This window comes from Girardinichthys multiradiatus, chromosome 10 (genome assembly GCF_021462225.1).
Source record: "Girardinichthys multiradiatus isolate DD_20200921_A chromosome 10, DD_fGirMul_XY1, whole genome shotgun sequence".
In the NCBI taxonomy this organism is placed as follows: domain Eukaryota; kingdom Metazoa; phylum Chordata; class Actinopteri; order Cyprinodontiformes; family Goodeidae; genus Girardinichthys; species Girardinichthys multiradiatus.
In genome coordinates this window covers 21928179-21952007 of record NC_061803.1, presented here as the reverse complement: position 1 = coordinate 21952007, position 23829 = coordinate 21928179, and the positions used below count along the sequence as shown (strand labels likewise).

Genomic DNA, 23829 nt, shown 5'->3' with positions numbered 1-23829 from the left:
TAGCTTACATATGATGTTTTCTATAAATGCAGCAAACACCGTTCAAAAAGCATGAACTCTGCTTCTCATCTGAAATCATTTTCCAGTCTGTAAAAAACTTTATAAAGCTTCATAGAAAGGACCTTTAATATTAGAACATAATTAAAAATGAAATGTTGGAACTTGATGTGATAGTTTTTCATGATGTTACTGCAAGTGTAACACATATTCCAGACTTAAAATTTCTTAGATATAAAACCATGAAATGTAGCAAAAAGTCAATACATAAGACTTCTGGAGGAATAAAGTAATATTTAGATCTACTGCACACAAGGAGTGATATATTTCAAGTGTTTATTTTAGTTAATTCTGATAATTCCAGCTTATGGAAACCCAAAATGAATTATTGCATTAATGCAGAATGACATGGAGGTGATCAGAACTCCTGAGGTGTTAAGGATGCTTGGATTGCTTAAATGGCAGCCTTCAGTTAGTCTGTATCTACTCCATAGAAAGTGTTGTTGACTTTATCTACTGCCGTTAAGGTCAGGTCAGTTTTCTGGCCAATCAAGCACAGGATACCATAGTTATTCATACTGTCGCCAGGTGCCAAGTCCTGCAACAAAATGAAATCAGGATTTCCATAATGCACACTGGACCCCAAGCAATGTGGATTACATGTCTCTCCACTTTTCCTCCAGACACTCGGACCTTGATTTCCCACTGTAATAACAAGGGTACTTTCATCTGAATGGAGGAGTTTGGACCACTGAGAAACCGCTCAGTCCCTTTTCTCCTTAGCGGCGGTAAAACATTTCTGACATGTCTCTGGGTCAGGATTAGTTCAGCAATGCCACATGTGTAGCTCATGTCGTCAATACGTCTGTGTGCCGTGGTTCTTGAAGCTAGTCTTGTGAATCTTCCCCAAACTTAAATGGGGTTTGCTTCACAAATTGCAGTTATTCCTGTCGCTTGTACACCTTCATCTACCACACTTTTTCCTTCCACTAAACTTTACATTAATATGTTTGGATACAGTCCTCTGTGAACAGCCAGCTTCCTCAGCATTTACGCTTTGTATTTTAACATCCTCGTCAGTGACTGTTGGCTAAAGATAAAGTAAAAATCTGGTTTCAGCCTCTTGTTTCAGATTCCCTTCAGTTTGTCCAAATCATTAATCAACCTTAAAAAGTTAAATATTGAATGTAAATTTGCATATATGTGACAAATAATTTTTATTTAACCTTTTTTTTTTATTGTATTCACCCAAGTTAGTAATTCCCTCACAATAAAATAGTAAAGTAATTTGTGATAATAAATACATCTTTTATTGGTACATGCAGCCAAAAAAACAGATAAATTAAACTCACAAACAGCAAAAAACCTATTGCAAAAAAGTGACATTGACAAACAAAGACTTCTATTTAACAACAATTTAAGGCCTAGAAATAAGTTGTGTAATAATTTATAAAAGGTAAAATAGTTAACAATACAGAAAAGAAACAGATAGTTGAGATTTTTAGATGCACACGTTTAAATAAACAGATTGTTTTTCCTCAAAAAGGTCCAGTGTACTGTTCAAACACATTTAATATAAAAATATCATGACACACCACAAAGCAACAGTCTTCAGCATAAATAGCCATGGACCTTTTCACAATAACTATTGTCAACAGTTATTTTGGGTTAACAAGTAACAAGTTTCGCCTTTACTTAATCTTCTGAAGGTAAGATACTGACGGCTCATAATATCCCAAGAAACCACTGGAAGAAAATATAAACCATCCCTTCAACATATCTGAACACTTCTTTTCATTGCCCAACTGTTAATGCAGATCAATATGACCAATACTGTACACTTTATGTCACATAGTTTAATGTTACATTAAACTCGCTACAAAGACTCACTAGTTACAAGTTCGGCAAATATACGAGACATGCTTTAACCAGCAAAAAAGAAAATGTTTTAAACATTGTTAAAACTCACATGTTGGACAATTTAAAGATCCGTAATTCAACGACACGGCCAATGTAGGTGTGAAAGTTTAACTGATATTATTGCTAAGTAAAACTGTGAAAAAGTTTGCTTACAAGTGAGAAAAGTATTATTCCTTATTGTGTAATCAAAAATCTAACATTTGCATAATAGTTTCCATTCTTGACATGATGCACTCAACAAACCCAATTCAGGGGTGAAGAAAGGTCCCTATTTTTTTTTTGTCAAAGCCAGATAGATACAAAAAACATCCAATACTCACACATGGTGCCACCATTACAGTGGTTACAAAGCACAGGAGTCAAGTCAGAGCAACAGACAGCATTATAACAACAAAGAGGGAGCAAAGGGAGAAGGTACAACTGAGTGTTCAATGTTTGCTCCTGTGTTGCAGCAGGGATGTTACATCCAAATTACACAGCCAGGCGTACCAAATTAGGCGAGGAAGCTGCAGGAGCAGAGGTGATGGCTGTCAGAGTCCCAGGTTCAAACATGTTCACATTCCTGCTGCAACAGAACCACAGATATTCAAAATAATTATTTGATGTCATCATCCACTGATCATTTTCTCTGTATAAAATCCAGAACTGATGCAACATGAACATTGTTCCATTTTTGACTTCAGTTTTTCAGACACATAAATAGGAGGCAAAGTATGAAAATGCATTAAAACAAGTGAACATTTATATATACACTAACATTTTTTATTCCATGTCTTTAATTACTTAATGTATCTGGACTAAATGGTTTATAGACATTTCATGATTTTCTTTTTGTTTTTCAGTATTTTTCTGTCTGACAAAATCTTGCAAAACTCAATAAATGTGAAGATCCAATATCTTTCAGAAAACAAAAAAGAAAAATGAAAAAAAATGTAGAAATATTTTCAATAACGTTATGATTACATTTAGCAGCAATACGTAATTTAAAGAGCCAATAACTTTCTCGCAGATCACTTTTCTGGAACAAACTGATTACATTTTAGTACTTTTTCCCTCGTAAATGAAAGTAACCTGTACGTTTCTGGCAAGTTCTGTAAAACTAAAATGTACTTTCTGTCAATTTGTTTTGAAAAGTAACATGTAAGTTTTAGGTAAGTTCCTGGGAAGTAAATTGAAAGTAACCTGTCCATTCTGGAAAGTAACTGTGGGGTTAAAAAAAAAGCAGTAAGCCTCAGTAGCCTTTAGTGTTTCTAAAAGGAAACCTGTAAGATCCAGTTAAGTTCCTAGGAAGTAAACTGAACTCCAGAGAATATCCTGTAAATTCTGTGAAAGTAAGTTTGGGAAAGTGAAAGTGACCTGTTCATTCTGGAAAATAACATGGAGGTTCCAAATAATTTACTCTTATTTCTTAGTAAGTAAGTAACCAGTAACTCCCCAACAAAGTAACTTCCAAGTTCCAGACAAAATAGCCTGTATGTTCAATGAAAGTAACCTGTAAGTTTCAGGTAAGCAATCTGCAAGTTTAGGAATGGGATGGTAACCTGTAAGATCCTTAAAGGTACTGATTTTCCAATTGTTCCAAGCAATTATAAGGAGGATTTATCAGAGAAATAAATGTGCACCAGTCCTCTGGTTGATGTTTATTTTAAGGTTTCCAGTTTTGACCAAGCTCTGCATTGGTGGCCTGAAGCCCTTTTCACTATTACCAAACCTCTCACTTTGGAGTTCTTGATGATGCAGAAAATGTTTTCCCTTCTTGCGAATCTGCAAGCTTTTCTACTTTACAAACACAAGAAGATGATAATGTCAAGCTACACACGTGTTTATTATGTGACTGTGCTGAAACAAAGCTACCTGATCAATTTGTGCAAAAATACACTGAAATCTCAAGGTCTTGGTTATATTTTAGGCTAATAAAGCGGTTGTCATTGAGTTGATCTGAATCTGAAACTTTGCAATACAGAACTTTTGTGCCACTGCCAAAAGCTTAGGCCATCACTATACTCAGTCAGGTCTTACAAAAGATGTAAAAACAGGGACACCAAAACACTACCGCCACAGTGAATCAGCTTGTTCTAAGCCACAGCCATTGTTATTTCTACTTGAATAGAGAGAAACCTTGTTAGATAAAACTCAGCATCCTGAAACCTTCTCAGCAGGTAGCTGCAGTTACCGAGAAATAATGCCGGGAATATGACTCTCTCTGTTCTGGTGGGACAACATGTACAAATGTTTGAGATTTCTCTCATTCCATTTGTGAATGAATATTGTAAAGTAATAAAATACTGTATATGTGTTACTTACGTTTTGTCATACAACGACGTACTGAGTCCTTGAACGTAGCTGGTTGTGTTTGCGTTCAGCGCGTTGCTGTTGTCCAGAGAGTACACCTTCCTGGCTTTCTTGTCCTTGGCAAAGTTCCTGCAGGCAGCGAGCTTTGACTCCAGAGCCTGCAGAGAGGTAAACCATGGCGAGGGAGAAGGTGAGTTTCTGCTTGACGCTGGAGGGCAAATAGAGACATGGCAGCTGAAAAAGGAAGAAGGAACCCCTCACCCCGACTTTCCGGAGTAAATCACTGACAATGTTTAGTGCTGATATTCGTGCTGAGGGAGTCAGCGGAGAGTTGCTGCCGTAGCCATTGGACAGCACTGAAACAGCAACAAGGAATAATTGTTAAAATCACAAAGACAAAAAAAAAAAGACTGGAAATGATTCTTCAAAAAAATTACATATCTCAAAACAAGCAAATAGGTAAAATATAAATTTTGATGAAAAAATATCCTTGCAAATTGATTATGAAATATATTTTTTAATATGTACTTGATAGCAAAATGTTATTTTGGATGCTTCATATCTCAACCAAAACCATTACATTTGAATATTTTTAAGTATATAAAAATCAAAAAAGTTGAAATAGTCTTGACCTGCATTGCACAAAAAAATAAATAAAATTAAAAAAACAGACTAAATGTACCCTTTAGACAACAAAAGCAAAACTTAATGATGTTTTACAATTAAAATAACAAAAACACTGTTGTAATGTTATTGTTTTTGTTTTGTTAGTATTTTTGAATTTGCTTTCATTTATTTTACAACTTTATTTATTTATTTATTTTTAAGATTTCTTTGCCGCAGGTCTTCTCACGAGGCTGTTGACCAAAAGGCACATGCTCTACATTTTAAGAAGCACAAAAGAAAAATAATTCTTGAATTCCTAAATAAAAAAGAAATAAAATAATAAATTATGAAATCAGATTTTAGCATTTTTATTTGTTTCTTAAATCTTGTTTTGTATTTTTTTCTGTATTTTGTTAAATAACATCAATAAACTACTTCCAAACTAATTCTTCTGTTTAGAAGTTGATTTTTTTAACCCACAGGTTCCCAGCTGAATGACATATTTAAACACATTTTTGTCATTTGGACAGCTCTCTCCCTTCACTAACACCTGATAAACCTCTACAAACCACAGGGTTTGTAGAGGTTTAAAACCGCTCTCTAGCTGTTTTGTCTTTGGCAAATTTGTCAACCGCTGTCAGAGAAAGACCTAGTGCAGATACCTGTTGGATTGGCAAAGGCATTGTCCAGACTTTTGCTCAGAGGGGTAGCAGGGAGGGAGAAGGATGCTTGCACAGCAGAGTCCATCTTGACATTGTCCTGCGTAGGGGAACTCGGAGCGGACATCCGGCTCAGGTCTGACTGCCTCTCTCGCACAGCCAGCTCCTGTCGCAAATCTTTAAACCCAACATAGGAAAAGAAGGTCAGCAGGGGGAGTGTTTTCAGTGCCTTGAAAAAATATGTATGTCCCATGAACTTTGTGATATTTTGTCACATTCAAATGTCAGCCTATTTTATTAGGATTTTGTGTGACAAGCACTAACACAATTTAGTGCTTTATTGAGAAGGTAAAGTTAATGAAAACCAATTTTCACATTTTATTATTTTTTTTTACATGGTGCTGAGACGAGGGGAAGTGCTACAACTGTATTTTAATAAGCTGAATCAGTGAGAGTGTCTCATTTGTGGGATTTAGTCAATAATCACCTCGGGCTTCATCCTTTAATCTTTGCACCGAGACCAGAAGTGACTCCTTCTCATCCAGCTCGCTTTCCAGGAAGGCGTTTCTCTCGATGGCCTGGTTCAGACGCTGCTCAAAGTTCTCCAGAGAAACAATGGTGGCTCTGAGGACACAAGATTAACAATGTCTGGATAGTAACCCTCAGAGGAAAGCCAACACATTAGATAGTATTTTAATCTAAAGGGAGACAGACATTTGTCGAAACGAAAAAACTTCTAAACAGATCAATTTTGATGGGTCGCCTTTGCATCTCAGTGTTATTTGTGCATGATTAAAAAAAAAAAACAAACTTATTAACATAAAATAAAATTCTGAATACCATACACAAACCTTTTGGCTCTCTCCAGGTCGTCATTGGACTGCTCAAGCTCTCGGACATATTTGTGAAGCTGCTCTTTGATGCTGCGCGTTTGGCCGAGGTCATCCTCCAGCACTGAGATCTGCTTGAAGCTCTGGGAATACTGCTGCTCCAACCTCTCCTAAACATAGAGATGAAGGACAGATTTAGACAGCTGGATTGCATTAAAAATAATGGTGTTCATTTAACTACATAGGGACAAATCAGCAGATGAAAGGAAGATTTTTCAGCTCCTGTTGTTCATCACTATTCATCTTTCTCCAGGATGCCCTCTTTTAGCTCTTTCCATTCCTGTGGGGGATGCAACTGTGACCTATATATCTAAGATACATCCAGCTCAATAAAAACCACAAGGCTTTCTGTGTCTGACCTAAATTTGCTGATGAATCGCTATCTGAACTGAGGCCAATGACACAAGTCTGTATTTCTGTTCCAATCTCACTTACATATACTGTTAATAACCCAGGGACAAAAGTAGCAGGTGGGATTCATCTGTCTGAGAGCTGTTATCAGGTCTAAAACAAAATGACCAACTGTTTTCTATTAACTAAAAATAATTTGATTAAAATGAAGAATAACATTTGAGATGTCATGTTCCCACTGAGATCTTAGTAAAACATACATGTACAAATGTTTCAGGCATGAAGTTTAAGGTCAAGCCATGTAGGAAACTTGGCAAATATGTGGAAGAAGATGCTTTGGTAAGATGAGCCTTAATTTGACATTTTTAACCAACATGCAAAACACTACATGTAGAAGAAAGCTAATTCTGAAAATTATCAAAGTATAAAAGAAGAATACTGGGCAACCCTGGAGAAAAACCTGTTAGAAGCTGCAAAAAACATTAAACATCGGCAGAGGTTTACCTTTCAGCAAGATAACAACTCTAAAAATACAGCCAGAGCTTAAATGGACTGGTTCAGATCTAAGCTTACATGTGTTAGAATGACATAGTCAGAGTACAGATCAAAATCCAAATGAAAACTTGTTGCAAGAAATTAGATTTTTAGAGATGCTCTTAATACATCTAACTGTGTTTTGAAAAAAAGAAAAGAATGTTAAAAGCTGGTAGAGACATGCAGCTGTAATGGCAATGAAAGGTAGTTCTACAAGGTGTTCATTTTGGGGGGGTCAATATAAATACATGCCACTTTCATCCAAATTTGTTTTGTAAAAGATTGTGGACTTGCAAATGTGTTGCTAAACTTTTGGTAATGGACGAGCAGGTGGCAAGATTAGAAAAGAGGAGGTCTCAGAAACTGTTCCATCTGCAGCCTTAAACACCCCTTAACAGAGTAAACCCAAAAATTTTGACAAAGATTTTTTGTTTGTCTGCTCAAACAAAAAAAAAAGGAGGGATCTGAACCTACCCTCACAGTTACATTTATCAGGTGTTTGCTTCACTCCAGTTGGGTTATTTCTGCAGTTACCTTCAGCGTTTCCACATCATTTTTTAGTCTTTGGTTCTCAGACTGCAGGTCTTTGATGCGGTGCTCGGCCTGCCCCAGCTGAGCCTCTAGCTCAGCCTCTAGTTCCCTGCTCCCCTCCTGAAACTCCAGCAGCTCCTCCTGAGACTCCTCGCAGCTGTGAGGCGACATATGAGAAGCCATTAGACGAACGGTTTGGACAAAAGGTCAGCACATAGGCCTGGCAGGCATCAACCAACTGTTGCAGCTAACGACTTTATTACTTTTTTATTTCAGTTTTATCATGAGTGACAACTGCAGCTATGACCCACTCATAGCTCCGAAAACTGAAACACAGTGAGTGCTCAGAATACTTTATTTGTACTCATTAACACAGCCTCGTGGTGTAGACTACATTAGAGGCAGAAATAAACAGGGGACACCACTAAATCTTTTATAAAAATAAAATAACAGTTAAGTTTTGACCATTTGTAGAACCTCTGATCCAGATCTATGGTTTTAAACTGAAAAAAGGAGAATTGTTCTCTCCAGGTCAGTGGGTCAGAGGTCAGTCTCTGCTTCAAGATTAGAAAGTGTTGTGTTAATGACTGATGGTAAGATGGCAGAGGTTTCTGTTTCTCTGCTGATGGTAAGATAAGCAAACAAACAAAGTCTTGGTGGAGTGTAACTACTGATGTGTAATGATCTAAAAATATCTGTACATTTTGTTCTCCCTCAGTTCAGGAGAAATTTTCTGTTTTTACCAGCAGGTAAATTGAGTCAGCTCAAAGATAAATTTCTGTTTGCTGATAACAAAATCGTCCTTTATGGGATGTAATGGAAGTGTTATGATTTGGGGGTGTTTTTGGGTTTTTGTTGGTTTTTTCACAGTTAAGGTTTTGAATCGTTGTTCTGTTTGTTTTCCTGGTCATGCTTTAGTTTTTGTATTCATGTTTTGCTCGTACAGGGACCCCGATTCCATACTCCTGGAGCACCCCCCACAGGGCATCACGAGGGACACAGTCGAATGCCTTCTCCAAGTCCACAAAACACATGTGGACCAGTTGGGCAAACTCCCATGAACCCTCGAGCACCCTGTAGAAGGTATAGAGCTGGTCCAGTGTTCCACGGCCGGGACGAAAACCACACTGCTCCTCCTGAAGCCGAGGTTCGACTATCGGCCGGACTCTCCTCTCCAATACCCTGGCGTAGGCCTTACCAGGGAGGCTGAGGAGTGTGATCCACCTGTAGTTGGAACACACCCTCTGGTCACCCTTCTTATGAAGGGGGACCACCACCCCAGTCTGCCAGTCCAGAGGCACAGTCCCCGACCGCCACGCAATGTTGAAGAGGCGTGTCAACCATGACAGCCCCACAACATCCAGAGACCTGAGGCACTCAGGGCGGATCCCATCCACCCTCGAAGCCTTGCCACCGCAGAGCTCTTCAACCACCTCGGCGACTTCAGCCTGGGTGATGAAAGAGTCCAACCCCAAGTCTCCAGCCTCTGCTTCCACCAGGGAATGCATGATGGCAGGATTGAGGAGATCCTCGAAGTACTCCTTCCACCGCCCGATAATGTCCCCCGTCGAGGTCAGCAGCCTCCCACCCCCACTATAAACAATGTTGGCGAAGCACTGCTTCCCCCTCCTGAGGCGCCGGACGGTTTGCCAGAATCGCTTCGAGGCCAACCGGTAGTCCTTCTCCATGGCCTCACCGAACTCCGCCCTGTACGAGCAGAGCAGGAGTTTGGTCTGCATTACCAGCACTAAGTCGGACTTGTTCCCGGTGCATGTTGGACTCCAGCAGGGCTGCCCTTTGTCACCGGTCCTGTTCATAACTTTTATGGACAGGATTTCTAGATACAGCCAAGGGCCAGAGGGGTTCTGGTTTGGGGACCAGTGGATTTAGTCTCTTCTTTTTGCAGATGACGTGGTCCTGCTGGCGCCCTCTAGCCAAGACCTACAGCATGCGCTGTGGCGGTTCGCAGCCGAGTGTGAAGCGGCTGGGATGAAGATCAGCTCCTCCAAGTCCGAGGCCATGGTACTCGACCGGAAAAGGGTGGCTTGTCCTCTTGAGGTTGGAGGGGAGTTCCTGCCTCAAGTGGAGGAGTTTAAGTATCTCGGGGTCTTGTTCACAAGTGGGGGAAAAATGGAGCGGGAGATCGACAGACGGATCGGTGCGGCTGCCGCAGTAATGGGTCGCTGTGCCGGTCCGTTGTGGTGAAGAGAGAGCTGAGCCGGAAATCAAAGCTCTCAATTTACCGGTCGGTCTACGTTCCTACCCTCACCTATGGCCATGAACTTTGGGTCATGACCGAAAGAACGAGTAGGAGCCACTGCTCCTCCACATCGAGAGGAGCCAGTTGAGGTGGCTCGGGCATCTATACCGGATGACTCCTGGACGTCTTCCTTGGGTGGTGTTCCAGGCACGTCCCACTGGGAGGAGGCCCAGGGGACGGCCCAGGACACGCTGGAGGGACTATGTCTCTCGGCTGGCCTGGGAACACCTTGGGCTCCCCCCGGAGGAGCTGGAGGAGGTGTCTGGGGAGAGAGATGTCTGGACGTCTCTGCTGAGTCTGCTGCCCCCGCGACCCGGTCCCGGATAAGCGGAAGACAACGAGTACGAGTACGAGTACGGGTACGAGTTTTGCTTAGTTGTGTATTTGGATTGGGCTTCTGGTTATGCTTTGGTTTCATGTTTTCTAGTTAGATTTCTGTTTGTTTGTACCCTTGAAGTTCTGTTTTGCCCCTGTCATGTTGGGTTCTGTCTGTTAATTATCTTTATCCGGTTCACCTGCTCCAAGCTAATCTGTCTCCTTGCTCCACCTGGTTTACTTTCCATATATACATTCCTGTTCAGTTATTCAGCACGGAAACATTTTTCAAACCATGTCTTGTCTTCCGGATCATGCTCATGTGTTTCATGCCAAGCCTATCTTGCCACTCTGCCCATGTCTGCTTTTGCATGTCTTGCCTGCCCGTTTATTGCTTCTATTTTGTTCCTGCTTCCTCCGTGAGTGAGTTTTTGTTTTTTATTCATTAAATCCTTTTTTTTTCACTTACCGTCGTGCTGCCTGCTAGTCTGCATTCTGGGGTCCTCTATCTCGCAAGCCATAACAGGAAGCTTAGTTATTGTTTTACAATGTCTGATAATTATACTGGTACATAAAAAAAAAAAAAAAAGAATATTGCTTAAAGTGCAATGTTTTTTGTCAGTCATCTCAGAAAGTGAATCTCATATATTATATAAAATCATTACACGTATAGTGATATATTCAAATAATTTATTTCTAGTCATTTTGATGATTATGGCTTACAAACAACGAAAATACAAAATTCAGTGTCTCGGAAATTTAGAATACTGTAAAAAAAGGTCATTATTGGACACTCATGGTGTCACACTATAATCATCTAATTAACTCAAAACACCCGCAAAACCTTTAAATGGTTTCTCACTCTGGGTCATAGGTTACACAATCATGGGGAAGACTGCTGACTGGACAGATGTCCAAAAGACAGTCATCGACAGGTCATTGTGAAAGAAGCTGGTTGTTCACAGAATTCTGTATCCAAGCATATTAACTGAAATTTGAGTGAAAGAAAGAAGTGTGGAAGGAAAAGGTACACCAGCAACAGGGAGAACTGTAGCCTTGTGAGAATTGTCAAGCGAAATCCATTCAAGAAGAGGCCGGAGTAGGTGCATGAAGAGCCAGCACACACTTACGAATACTAGACATGGGCTTCGGGGAGGGTACCACGGAGGGGTTGCTGCGTGCATGGTTGTGTCCTCTTTTTGGATGTATGGTACGGCATTTGTATCGGCTGAGCGGTGACGGAGGAGCTGAGCAGGTTGGTGTCTCTCCCTGGCTGTTATGTGGTGTGTTTGTCTGGTTCCGGGACATAGGGACTGTCTGAGTTAAAATCTCTGCTGTCTCAGATGGATGCTGTCCAATATTCCAACTCAAACTGGTGGTAAAACAAATATGACATATCTATTTAGATTTAACATCAGATATTAATGCAGCAGGACAAAACCAGAGTTAAAACACTCTTTTTAGTTTCGAAAGTATTTTTGTCAAAAGACAAAAACATCAGTAATATAACATTTTCAGGCAAGAATATAAAGTTAGCACCAAACTTTCCAGCAGCTCAGTGTTTTAGCCCTCATTGGACACAGGACTAACAAACCATAACCTTTTAGTCCATCATATAAAAACTAATTATGTGTGTCAAGAAAAGAGATAAAGCTGATGCATAAGATACAGCCGGACATGCAATTTCAGAGCAGCTTTGCCATAGTGCTGATTATGTAGGGGCCTCACGATGCAATGCAGCCACGGGCATGCACACACACACAAACACACACACACACACACACACACACACACACACACACACACGCACCCCCACAATCCCCCCCCACACACAAACAGCTGTCTAAAAATGGCCTCCCGTAAGCTGAAATGTTGCTGATGGCACAGAGCCAGACAATCCATTTGTCCTCGGCACACAGTGAGGCTGTGAACTGGTTTCACATTAAAGAGGTTGGATATTACATATATGTCCTCTTCATCCTTGTTACCCTGCATTTAAAACACTCCCATCTCCTATCTGCGGAAATGAGCAATCAGAATCCTCAGTGGAGAAAAAAACACTTGTGTGGTCAATTACCTGAGTCAGAATTTCAAAGTAAATTTTGATCACATATACAGTTAATTTATAGTACAGTGTCATACCTTCCACAAAGCTTACAAAGTTACAGTAATAATTACCTAATGCACAGAAGGCTCGCACCAGAGCACCTTCGTTCCTGTGTTTACAGGGTCCTCCACATGGCAGTCTGTGCTAGTTTTAAACCACTTTGTTACCTGCCATTTGTAATGCAAAGAGTGTGTTTTAGAGGTTAAAAAAAGGTTAAATCTCTCATTAGATAATTAATAAATAACAGGCACCCTCAGCTATGAAGGGAGTATATTGTATGAAATTTTCCTCCTACCTGGGTGTTGGCTGGAGCTGGCTTCCATTGACAAAAGACATTAGAGTTCATTTTAATTTCATCAAGTCTTGTGTTCCAGCTTAAAGAACGTCAACAGCCTTCAGATTTAGTGAGAATCATTTTGCAAAAGAGGAAAAAAACAAAGAGACACAGAAGCTTTTTATATCCACTGTGAACCATAGGCTGCTGAGAGACACAGTTCCTGCTCAATGTGTGGAAGCGTGTCACTGGAGATGGAAAAATTGGTTTCATTTGAGAGCATGGAAATGGGATTCTGGAGTGACAAGATAAAGCATTCCTAAACTGTGTCTGACATATCTTTCAGTTCAAATGTGGCTAAACATGCCTTGATGCAGAAACAAAAAAACTCAAAATGTCTATTTGTAAACATATGCCAATACGAGTCCAGCCGAAATACCAACTCTAGAGCAGTACATCAAATTTACTTTTTTATTCCCCGAAATGATAAAAAGCATACTCTTTTTTTAATAGAAAATAAGTCGTCAAATTAGAATGGTAGTGGAAATAGAATAACTTCAACACAAAATATTATTTCACTAAACTCCTATTACAAGATAGGACACAGAGAAAAGATATGCACTGGCTAAATGTCTTAGATCATCAAACACACTTTAATAAAGTTTTTGAATGGTTTCAATTATAAAGGGAAAAAAAACCTATCTAAATTAACCTGTCCTTCATCAAGCAGTTTTTTGAATAGAACTGCCTGACAACATGAAGTAGGCTAAAGAACTTCAGGAACAGATCAAGTCTGACATATACTGGTCTGGAAAAGCTTTGTAACTACAGGTAGGAGAACACAGTAGGAGACATTATCTACAAATGGAAAAAAAAGCATAGAACAGTGGTGAAACTTCCCAGCAGCGTCTGGCCAGTCAAAATCGCTCCAGGAGCACATTGACGACTTATCCAGGAGGTCAGGTAAGAAACCCAGAACGACATCTAAAGCATTGTGAAGCCCGATAATGATCCAAAGCATACCAGCAAGTCCACCTCTGCATGGCTCATAAAAATAAAATTGAAGGCTTTGAAGTGACCTAGTCAAAGTCTGTGTATGAAACAAATAGTTGCATGGACTTAAGCAGACCATTCATACTTTAAAATTCTTGAATGTTGCAGATGTAAAGGAATTCTGCAAAGAGCGGTGCGTAAATATTCCTCCATAGTGATGTAAAAAGGCTCTGAGCCAGTTATCATACACACTTGGTGCTTGTTGTGACCCAGAATGACACCATCAGTTGTTAGTTTAGGGAAGTAATTGATGTTGGCCAGGTAGTTTTTGGAGAGCTTTTTTGTGTTGCTCTTTCATATAAAATCTCTACAAAACATATTGCATTGCCTGTGATTGTAGCATGATTAAATTGGAAAGGTTTACAACAGGTATAATTACTTTTGAAAGTTGCTCTATATTAACCCAACCACATACAAACCCACAATATGACGTCTATCAAACATCAACTGCCAGCAATGCAACCTAATAGATCTGGGAAGCATCCTCTGTGTCTGGTGAGCCTCACTCACTGTTTTTATTGAATGTTGGATGTCCCTTCAACTGCCTGCAATGCAGTTACTCTAATCATGATGCCAATTCTAATGCCCTTTGGTGCATGTTTTACACATGCCAGCTCTTTGCAAATGAAACCCTTCCCACATTCATTGCTGCTTTGCCTAAGCACCAACTTACTTCCTGATGAGGCCATTTCATTTTAACTTTTTTTGTCAACATGTGTCATCTTAAGATCACAAATCACTTGAATAACATAAATCACTGTAATAAAATATTTGATAAGGAATCCTTTAGAGTTTTATTCATGCTTATATTACATTGACCCATACCTAGTTTTGAAAAATATTGTAATCCACAGTCAGGCTGTAGCAGGATGAGGACATCACCAAACCAATAAATTCCATCTGTAAATATTTTGTCTCATGCATGATAGCTTTTTGACTCGCAGGAGTGTTTTGATTATTTCTATAAGTTGTTTAGTAAACACATATAACATTGCAAACCTTAGGTAAATAAACTGAACCTCTAATGACTCTGCAGGGAAAAAGCATCCATTCTCATTACTTACCCTTTCTTGTACTTGAGGGAAAGGGCCTTCCAGAAATCAATTTCCTCATCCTTCGAGGAGAATTTTGGCATCATGTCCATTTCCATGACAAACAAGTCTACAGGAGAAAATTAGGAAATTACAGATATTACCTTGAATTATAAACTGCAGACAAAAGTGAATTTAAAGATAAACAAATAGTTGACAGATACAACCTTTCTCAATTATGTTTATAGTGATCGATTTACAAGTTTTAAATCTCTTAAACCACAACAACCTACAGTACCTTGCACACTTCTGTCATCTATTGTTAATCTGTTTAAAAAGCCATAAAAGAAATTCAAGTTTTACTGGGCTGGAGCATCTCTGCCTATTCATGCACAATGTCTCTATATCATCTTTGGTCCTCTCTTAGTTGCTCTTCTCCTAAGCTTTCCCGACATGTTTCTATAGGATTAGGTGTGGGGACTGGCATTGCCATGGAAGAAAGTTGATTTTGAATATGGTAAATCTTTTCTGTGTTGATTTGATCTCATGTTTTAGATTGTTTTCCTGCTGAAAGACCCAATGACAACCGATTTTCTGTTTTGAGATGATCGGATTTTTTTATGAAAAACCCGGGACCTGTAAAAACTTTTTCAGCCCAAATGTTAGGTTTATGATGTTGGGGAGTTTCAACCAGACATTGTGACCCAGTTTGAGCCTCATAATTTTTCACAGGCGGCCATTTTCAATTAAACAACAACCTGATCAGACTGAACCTCTTCCATAGGATGATACCTAGAAATAATAAGATAGTAAATCTGTGTTGTATAATAATATGAATGGCCATAGGTTGTGCATAACTTTATGTCACACTCAAGAGCAAGGTTAAACACTTAACAATACGTTAGCATTTTATTTGTCAAGCTTATTCATCATTCACACTTTGACCAAATAATCAGTCATGAAGTCGATACAGACAGGCTATATTTAAACAATAGTTGGATACTGAGTATGAATTTCAATGGTGCGTTAGTAAAATAATTATTAGACACAATGGAGTTATTGTGTATTATTTCAGTATTGCATGTGGTTGTCTTAAAAAAATACAAATAGTTAATTTTTGGACTGCACAGTTCACAAATGAACAAGAATGAAACCTACATATATAAACATACACATATACATTTACATGGCAGGTTGTGACAGTGCAATATTGAAGTGATCCACAGTCTGAGGGGAGGCAGTGGCGGGGGTAGGGGTACGGGACCATCTCCACTCTCTTTAGCGGGTTTAGCTCTAAGTGGCGTCGACCGCACCAAAGGACCAACCTATCCACCTCCTGTCTGTGCACCGCCTCTTCATTGACCCAGATAAGCCCAATGACAGTGGTGTCATCTGCAGACTTCAGGAGTTTCACAGATGGGTCTGCTGAAGTGCAGTCGTTTGTGTACAAGGAGAAGAGGAATGGGGAGAGAACACACACAGGGAGCACTGGTGTTGATGGTTCCTGAGCAGGAGAAGATGCTTCCCAGCCTTACCCACTGCTACCGGTCAGTCAGGAAGCTGGTGATTCTTTACTGTACAAATTAACAAGATTCCCAGTGGATTTGAAAAAGAAAGAGCCACACCGTTCGAAATCCTTTACCTCAACAAATGTTGAGATTTACCCCAATAGATGAGATGGTCTCATCTCTCTCTCTCTCAAACACACACACAGAGCGGGTATTTATCGATTGAAATATGACAACCAGATTTGAATGAGGCACACGAGGGAGGCATATAGCTGTAAATGCTACTGAAATTAAGATAAAATTATTATTGACGTATTTTTTTATTTAACATTGGACATTAGGCTATCAGTAGGTTTAGGAGAGACTGCTGTTGAGCCCAGCTGTCAAAACTGGGTGTGCAACCATCCAACCACACGGCTAGCCAGAGACAACTAGGATTTTTCCTGACTCTTTATTTTACTGGGTTTTTACTGCAAAGAAAGTACAGAATAAAAACAAAGCGCATTACTACCTGATCATCGCTTCCAAAGGTTTGGCGTATCAGTCCATCGCTACTCGGAGCTGCTGAGGCTGACTGTCCTCTGTTGTCTGAAGATCTCCTCTCCACTGCTCTTAGCGGGGATTTAAAGGGGAATGCACCCTCTGTAAACGCTTATTATTAAAGGTATGACAGAGGAGAGCGGCGAATTTCTACAGAGGAGCACACAATACAACATACAGGTCCTTCTCAAAATATTAGCATATTGTGATAAAGTTCATTATTTTCCATAATGTAATGATGAAAATTTAACATTCATATATTTTAGATTCATTGCACACTAACTGAAATATTTCAGGTCTTTTATTGTCTTAATACGGATGATTTTGGCATACAGCTCATGAAAACCCAAAATTCCTATCTCACAAAATTAGCATATTTCATCCGACCAATAAAAGAAAAGTGTTTTTAATACAAAAAACGTCAACCTTCAAATAATCATGTACAGTTATGCACTCAATACTTGGTCAGGAATCCTTTAGCAGAAATGACTGCTTCAATGCAGCGTGGCATGGAGGCAATCAGCCTGTGGCACTGCTGAGGTCTTATGGAGGCCCAGGATGCTTCGATAGCGGCCTTTAGCTCATCCAGAGTGTTGGGTCTTGAGTCTCTCAACGTTCTCTTCACAATATCCCACAGATTCTCTATGGGGTTCAGGTCAGGAGAGTTGGCAGGCCAATTGAGCACAGTGATACCATGGTCAGTAAACCATTTACCAGTGGTTTTGGCACTGTGAGCAGGTGCCAGGTCGTGCTGAAAAATGAAATCTTCATCTCCATAAAGCTTTTCAGCAGATGGAAGCATGAAGTGCTCCAAAATCTCCTGATAGCTAGCTGCATTGACCCTGCCCTTGATAAAACACAGTGGACCAACACCAGCAGCTGACACGGCACCCCAGACCATCACTGACTGTGGGTACTTGACACTGGACTTCTGGCATTTTGGCATTTCCTTCTCCCCAGTCTTCCTCCAGACTCTGGCACCTTGATTTCCGAATGACATGCAGAATTTGCTTTCATCCGAAAAAAGTACTTTGGACCACTGAGCAACAGTCCAGTGCTGCTTCTCTGTAGCCCAGGTAAGGCGCTTCTGCCGCTGTTTCTGGTTCAAATGTGGCTTGACCTGGGGAATGCGGCACCTGTAGCCCATTTCCAACATAGGGGTGTTTCCCACCCCTATGTTTTGTAACAATTTTAATCAGTTGAACTGTATTTATGTAATTTGAACCTGACTGCACAAATGAAAAAAGATTAAGGTAGACTGCTCATAAATAGATTAGAGTTTAAAATTACAGAGAAGACTACCTTGAGTCTGAAAGCATAATTCAATCCTTTTTAACCAATTTCTTCAGGTGGTTAAGAACGTCAGAACACATTAGTTAAAGCCTTTTTGTTTTTGCGGCACTAGCGACATTTATTTTATTATTTTTATTATTATTATTATTATTATTATTATTATTGTGAACCAAGGGAAACAGGAAATGGGGTGGAGAGGGGGGTAGAACATGCGGCAAATTTCACCGGGCCGACACTCAAATCCGGGACAGCCGAGGTCGGCCAAGGTTGGCCCAGGTTATGGTGAAGGTTCAATTTATTCACAAACTCAAATCAGTCAGAAATAAAAGAAAAGTCAATGTATAATTTTAGTTCTTTCCTAACTGTAATGTTTACTAAAACAATTAAGTAAAAAAGACAACAAAAACAATTTTTATGCTTCCGTCGTGACGTCAAAGCGCATGTTGACGAAACGCGTTGCCCTGGTAACGGAGGAAGAACTCAGGGACCGTCAGAAGCCATGAGTAATTCGTGGGAACCTAAACGTTTTCCTTCAGACTCTTTGAAAGCCGTGGAGGATGAAGAAGATATAATAACTATGTTTGACATGGTCTACGGCAGAATGAATGAGGTTTGTGCAAAACGTTTGCTGAACTAACGGCGAAGGTGGAAATGACGTAGTGCGTCCCATCACACCACACCCAATTTAACCCAGTTTAACAATTTAGCAATTCAGTTTAGCAATTCATAAAACCAGTGGGGGTGCCTGGAGAAAAGTCAAGGATACTGGAGGAACTTATGGTTCCTTGAAGCGAACCGAAACTTCAGGTTCCGTTCACTTCCAATGATCGAATGATCCATTTTTGAAAATATATATTTTCATCCGATTAAGTATAAAATATCAAAATATAAATATGAAATACCCTACATCAAATGCAATGTAGTTATTTACTACAAGTATTGTGTGCATGGATAGCATTTTAGTGCTATTTGTAATATAGAAATAAAAGAAAGAAAGCAAAATGTAACAAAACAGAAGAGAAAAAAGTGCTCTTGAGTTGCTTTGGCAGAAACGAAAATCAATATATTTTATTTGAATTTTATGTAAAAGACCAACACAAAGTGGTGAAGTGGAAAGAAACTTATTCATGATTTAATAAAAAAAAAATTTATGAATAAAAAACTGAAAAGTTTTAAGTTCCCAAAACTTATAATGCAGATAATGTCAGGCAACAAGCTGGCTAATTCTGAAGACTCTTCTCCTTTTTCTCCACAGAAGGTTGTGCTGCAGCAGCTGATAATGGTTGCCCGACTCCCCTTTGATCCTGCTGATAGAACAGAGCTGGGAGGTCAGTCAGCATTTACTTTACAATTATAGAGCCTGGCACTTTAATTATCTGATAACAGTTCAATACAGTTTTTCTTATGGGGGACTGGTAATGTGATGTGCGGCCCTACATTATTTTCTGCACAGAAAAACACATGGAAACTTTTTTCAGCAGGAACAAAGCAAAAACCTGCTCTGCCTCCATCTTTAGAGTGTTTTACAACTTTTACACCTCCTTTTATACTTGACCCCTCAGCTGCTGAAGAAATTGCTCTATAGTTATTGGAATACACAGTTAACAATAAAAGCATGGAATGAGAGTGGAGCTGAAAGTTTACACCAGAAGCTGGTGTTCATGATGAGCGTGGCAGTAAGCAGCCTAATAAACTGCTGTGTTTATTTGTCTCCAAGCAGCTCGTTATGAAAATTTCAATGTTCACTTATGCAAACAGCACATGTGGGATCAGGGAATCACAGGGCTGCTGCTGATCTATCCGTCCTGTCTGCTGCATGTCATTGAAGTGAGTTTTGCTCTGGGGCAAATGTCCAATAAAATGTACAATCACAGTCAGTGTTGTCCGATTTGTACAAATAGTTGGTTGTGTGTTTGTCTTACAGGCATCTGAACACATAGTGGATTGTTTTTTGAAAGACCTTCAAGCCACGCAGCAACATGCAGACTTGTAATCATCCCTTTTCTAAACATAAAAATAACATATCACATATTTAGGAATTGCACATCATTTAATATTGCTTAGTTTTGCCTGCTGTTGGTTTAAAGGTAATAATATAATGTCTGTAAGGTGCTCTCTAACAAGCCTCTGAGGCCTTCACAGAGCACCTGAATTTGTGATATTATGAATTGGAGGACTCAACAAAATTGAGCAGCCATAAAAAAGTTCTGAAGCTGAATGGAAGCAGCCAGCCTCACTTTATGTGCTGCTAGAATAGTTAAAACAGCCTAACACAAGCTCAACACCTTCAGTTTTCAGTTCTTGATCTCTTAGTACTGCTGCTCAAAGACTGTAAGATATTTTAAATTATCTTGTTGCTATTGAGAAAGTGTTGCCCCTCCAGGTCACAGTCTGGAAAATGTTTTCAACAGACCTGCTGAAGGCAAACCTGTGTAGCGTTAGCTGTGATTAAGGCATACAAGTTCTCTTTTCAGCACCTGCCTGGAAGCGAAGATTGTTTTCATGAGCCATAATCTGGAAAGTAGACAGTTTCAGCAATGGAGCTACATGGTGAGCTGTTACATTATTCCTTGAAGTAACACAAATGTGAGGTGCATACAAATGTGACAGTAAATAAGGTCCCCAACCAGTGTTTGCACGTGAGTCCAGACATTTGCATTTATCTGCAGATACTGTCAGGTTTTTCATTTTATTTGTCACCTTTCTGTGTGTAGTTTTGAAGTTGCCTGTTGTTCTGCAGGTGCTGGATGCAGGTCTGGTTGCTAGGAACCCTGTGGCCAGGAGGCCTGAAGAAGATGAGGAGAGCATAGAGAGTTTGGTCTCCAGTGTCCTGACACCACTGCAGAATCTGGTTAAACATTTAGAAACTCCTTAGAAGATTAACCATTTGTTTTCTGATTGTCTCTGCAGGATGTCTTTTTAACCAATAATAAAATCATGTTAACATGAAGATAAGGTTGTAAAAACAGGGCATTGCAAAAGTACTTTTCACATTTTGCCACGTTACAACCACAAACTTCAATCTATTTTAAAACTAAATAATGCATAATTGTAAACAGGAAGGTAGATAATACTCAGCTGCCCTGAGTCAATACTTTATGGAATCACCTTACAATAATCACCAGTTACAGCTGGAAGCCTTTTAGGGTGAATCTACTGGCTGTATATCTCTAGAGCGGGGATCTCAACTTGAAGACCTCTGAGAGCCAGTGTTCTGCAACTTTTATCTGTGTTTCTACTTCAACACACTTGAGGTCATTAGCAGGACTTTGTCGAACTTGAGTTCGAGAGCTGTGACCTACAAAATCTCATCCAGCATTTCTTGCAAAATAGCCCATGCTCAGTAAGATTGGATTGAGAACATCTGTGAACTTCAGGTCTCAGAGTTACCCAATTGTATCATGACAAAATGTGATGCAGTTTAAGGGACATGATTACTATTGCAAGGCACTATAACTTGTGACTGTATGATTGTGTTCTCAGGTTCTTCCTGGATCCGTCTTGGATGAGAATCCAGAGCTTTTAATCCCCCCGGTGATTTTGGAAAATCTTTTGGGTCGAGATGAACTCTTAAGTCCACAGCAGTACCTGGAGATGTACCAATCCCCCTTAAACATAAGCATTGAATTTGGTAAAAGGAAATTTGCTGTCTGTTGAGGAATCAAATTCACCTTAATACTTAACAATATTGTTAACTATAATATTTTCTATGATAAATCATATCATTAACTGTAAAGTATGGCCAAAACTGAAAAAACGCAGAATATTCACATCGTGCTTTGTTTTTCTTGCTTAACAGGACAAGCCAATCTAGAATCTTACTTCTAGAGCTTCCATCCATAAGTCCGTCTGAGCACCATAGAAAATGTATTTTATAGTGAACTCCTGTATTAAAAACATGATAAAGAACATGCTGGAAACTGAATTTGTAGAAACCTTGTAATAAATGAAACACTGTTTTTAAAGCTCATGTCAGGTGGTGACTTATTTCACATTGGTTTTCAATTCATGACCTTTTTTTGCAAGAAATTAAAGCAAAATGTAATTACAACTAACTTTTCCAAATAAAAGTTTTCATTTTAATTTGACTTTCTGTTTGTTGTGCAATCAGAATGCTTGGTCTCTCAAGTATTGTCCTGGGAATACCAGCCCAATATGGTGGTATTGGGCTATTAGGACAATAGATGAAAGAGTGATTTGAGCACTGGCATTAATGAACAGCAAACTCTGCACACATATGGAATAATTTCACAACACTTCTTTCCAAAATATAAGAATTTATTACCAAAACAATTCAACTCCAAGTTAAAATATTTCAGTTTACAAACTCTTTACTAGGATAGAACAATTCAACTAAAAATACCAAACAAAGTGAAGGAATAAAGAAAACTATGTACATGAAAAGAAACAAGAGAACCAATAAAAATGGTGCATTGACATGACAGTTCAATGTGGATATTTATATTTAAGAAACAAGGTTTATCTTGAGGGACTTAGAAATTAGGTCAAATTTGTTTTAGAACTGATTAAGGACAATAAATGGTATGCCTTCAACCAACGAGGCAAATTGCAAAATCAGAAGGTAAGCAAAATGTTATTACAATAAAATAATATTTTGAATAATGATTTGACGAATTAGAAATCAACCTTTATGGATAATTGATCCTTAATGTGTAATTGGCGGCTACTCTCAGTAGCAGTTATGTAGGCAGCTTATGCTGGTTCAGCCCGCGTCAGCATGCAGAGCTGCGGTTCCGAAGCCTTCTTCTTTAAACGTGGGGAAAACTGCTTTGATTAGAGATGACGTATCTCTGGGTAAATCGCTGGCTCAGGTTGCTTTTCTGCAGAAGCTCAGAAAGAAAGGTAGACGGCAGGTTGTCTTAATTGCGCCTTTTTCATGATCACTGGGTGCTCCAACAGCAGACCATGCTTAACCTTTGGTTGTTCTCAATCGACGGATAGACTAACATCAGATCGTAGTCAACTCTGGATACAACTTTAAAGAATTAGTCCAGCCTGCCAGCAAGTCAGACATTGGCGCGCCTTTCGTCCCCTGTCCATATCTCTAGGAGTTGCGTGGGTAAAGAATGAGGGAAAGCTGGGAAAGTGTTTTTGTTAGTGGGTACATGACATCACAGGGACCCCAGCTGTGACTTTTTCTTCCTGGGCTGGACTAAATGTAGGGCAATGCTGTATTCAAAGGTGCAGGGTTTCCTACCAGCATCTTTGTGTACAGTTCAGAGTCCATGTTTTATCCATGGCTGGACCACAAGATGTCTTACAAAAGGCTTGCAAAGTAACTAACATTAATATTTTTACAGGAGGAACAAATATTTTACTATGCTTGAACCTAGCACAAATCAATTTGTCAAAAATCTGTTGGTTTATAGATAGAAAGGATGTGACTGAAGGCTTTCTGACATCAAATTACCTGAACATGTGAAATGGTGCAGCACTGTTTTTCAGGGTCTATTTCAAATGTAACATGTTCCTACTTCTCTCCATTGTTAAAAGTTTCACAAAATACATGGTTCCTGTGGAAAGTTTACATGGGCTTGAATGTTATATTATTTTGGGCTTTTGATAAGATATCTGTGTTCTTTTTGCAGTTTGAAGTGACTATGAACTATAAAAACAAACTACTGTAATAATTTTAGGAACACAGGTT

The 23829-nt window shown here is 39.3% G+C and overlaps 2 protein-coding genes across 4 annotated transcripts; one reads left to right on the top strand and one right to left on the bottom strand.

Moving 5' to 3' along the window:
- Positions 1-1284: 1284 nt before the first annotated feature.
- ndel1a (nudE neurodevelopment protein 1-like 1a) lies at positions 1285-16975 on the bottom strand. Of its 2 annotated transcripts, none has more exons than XM_047377927.1 (9): positions 16840-16975; positions 14854-14950; positions 7784-7937; positions 6326-6474; positions 5962-6098; positions 5478-5651; positions 4471-4565; positions 4222-4367; positions 1285-2482 (listed from the first exon to the last, which is right to left on the bottom strand). In XM_047377927.1, the coding sequence occupies exons 2-9, from the start codon at positions 14937-14939 to the stop codon at positions 2389-2391; spliced, it is 1035 nt and encodes a 344-aa protein (XP_047233883.1). In that variant the 5' UTR covers positions 14940-14950; positions 16840-16975; the 3' UTR covers positions 1285-2388. The 2 variants fall into 2 exon arrangements, with proteins under 2 accessions (XP_047233883.1, XP_047233884.1); XM_047377928.1 differs by having other exon boundaries at positions 1285-2479.
- A 1644-nt stretch (positions 16976-18619) lies between these two features.
- LOC124875488 (testis-expressed protein 47-like) lies at positions 18620-22131 on the top strand. 2 transcript variants are annotated; one of them, XM_047377692.1, is made up of 8 exons: positions 18620-18771; positions 19417-19489; positions 19882-19988; positions 20086-20150; positions 20636-20711; positions 20902-21012; positions 21645-21792; positions 21961-22131. In XM_047377692.1, the coding sequence occupies exons 1-8, from the start codon at positions 18661-18663 to the stop codon at positions 21987-21989; spliced, it is 720 nt and encodes a 239-aa protein (XP_047233648.1). In that variant the 5' UTR covers positions 18620-18660; the 3' UTR covers positions 21990-22131. The 2 variants fall into 2 exon arrangements, with proteins under 2 accessions (XP_047233648.1, XP_047233647.1); XM_047377691.1 differs by having other exon boundaries at positions 19879-19988.
- The last annotated feature ends 1698 nt before the right edge of the window (positions 22132-23829 follow it).

Coding starts and splice junctions, on each gene's coding strand:
- ndel1a (XM_047377927.1), bottom strand. CDS start 14,939: ATGGAAATGGACATGATGCCAAAATTCTCCTCGAAGGATGAGGAAATT. Junction 5,652..5,961: donor ATTAAAGGATGAAGCCCGAG/GTGATTATTGAC, acceptor TTGGGTTTAAAG/ATTTGCGACAGGAGCTGGCT. Junction 4,566..5,477: donor TGCCTTTGCCAATCCAACAG/GTATCTGCACTA, acceptor TTGCTGTTTCAG/TGCTGTCCAATGGCTACGGC.
- LOC124875488 (XM_047377691.1), top strand. CDS start 18,661: ATGAGTAATTCGTGGGAACCTAAACGTTTTCCTTCAGACTCTTTGAAA. Junction 18,772..19,416: donor TCTACGGCAGAATGAATGAG/GTTTGTGCAAAA, acceptor TTTTCTCCACAG/AAGGTTGTGCTGCAGCAGCT. Junction 19,989..20,085: donor GTCTGCTGCATGTCATTGAA/GTGAGTTTTGCT, acceptor TTTGTCTTACAG/GCATCTGAACACATAGTGGA.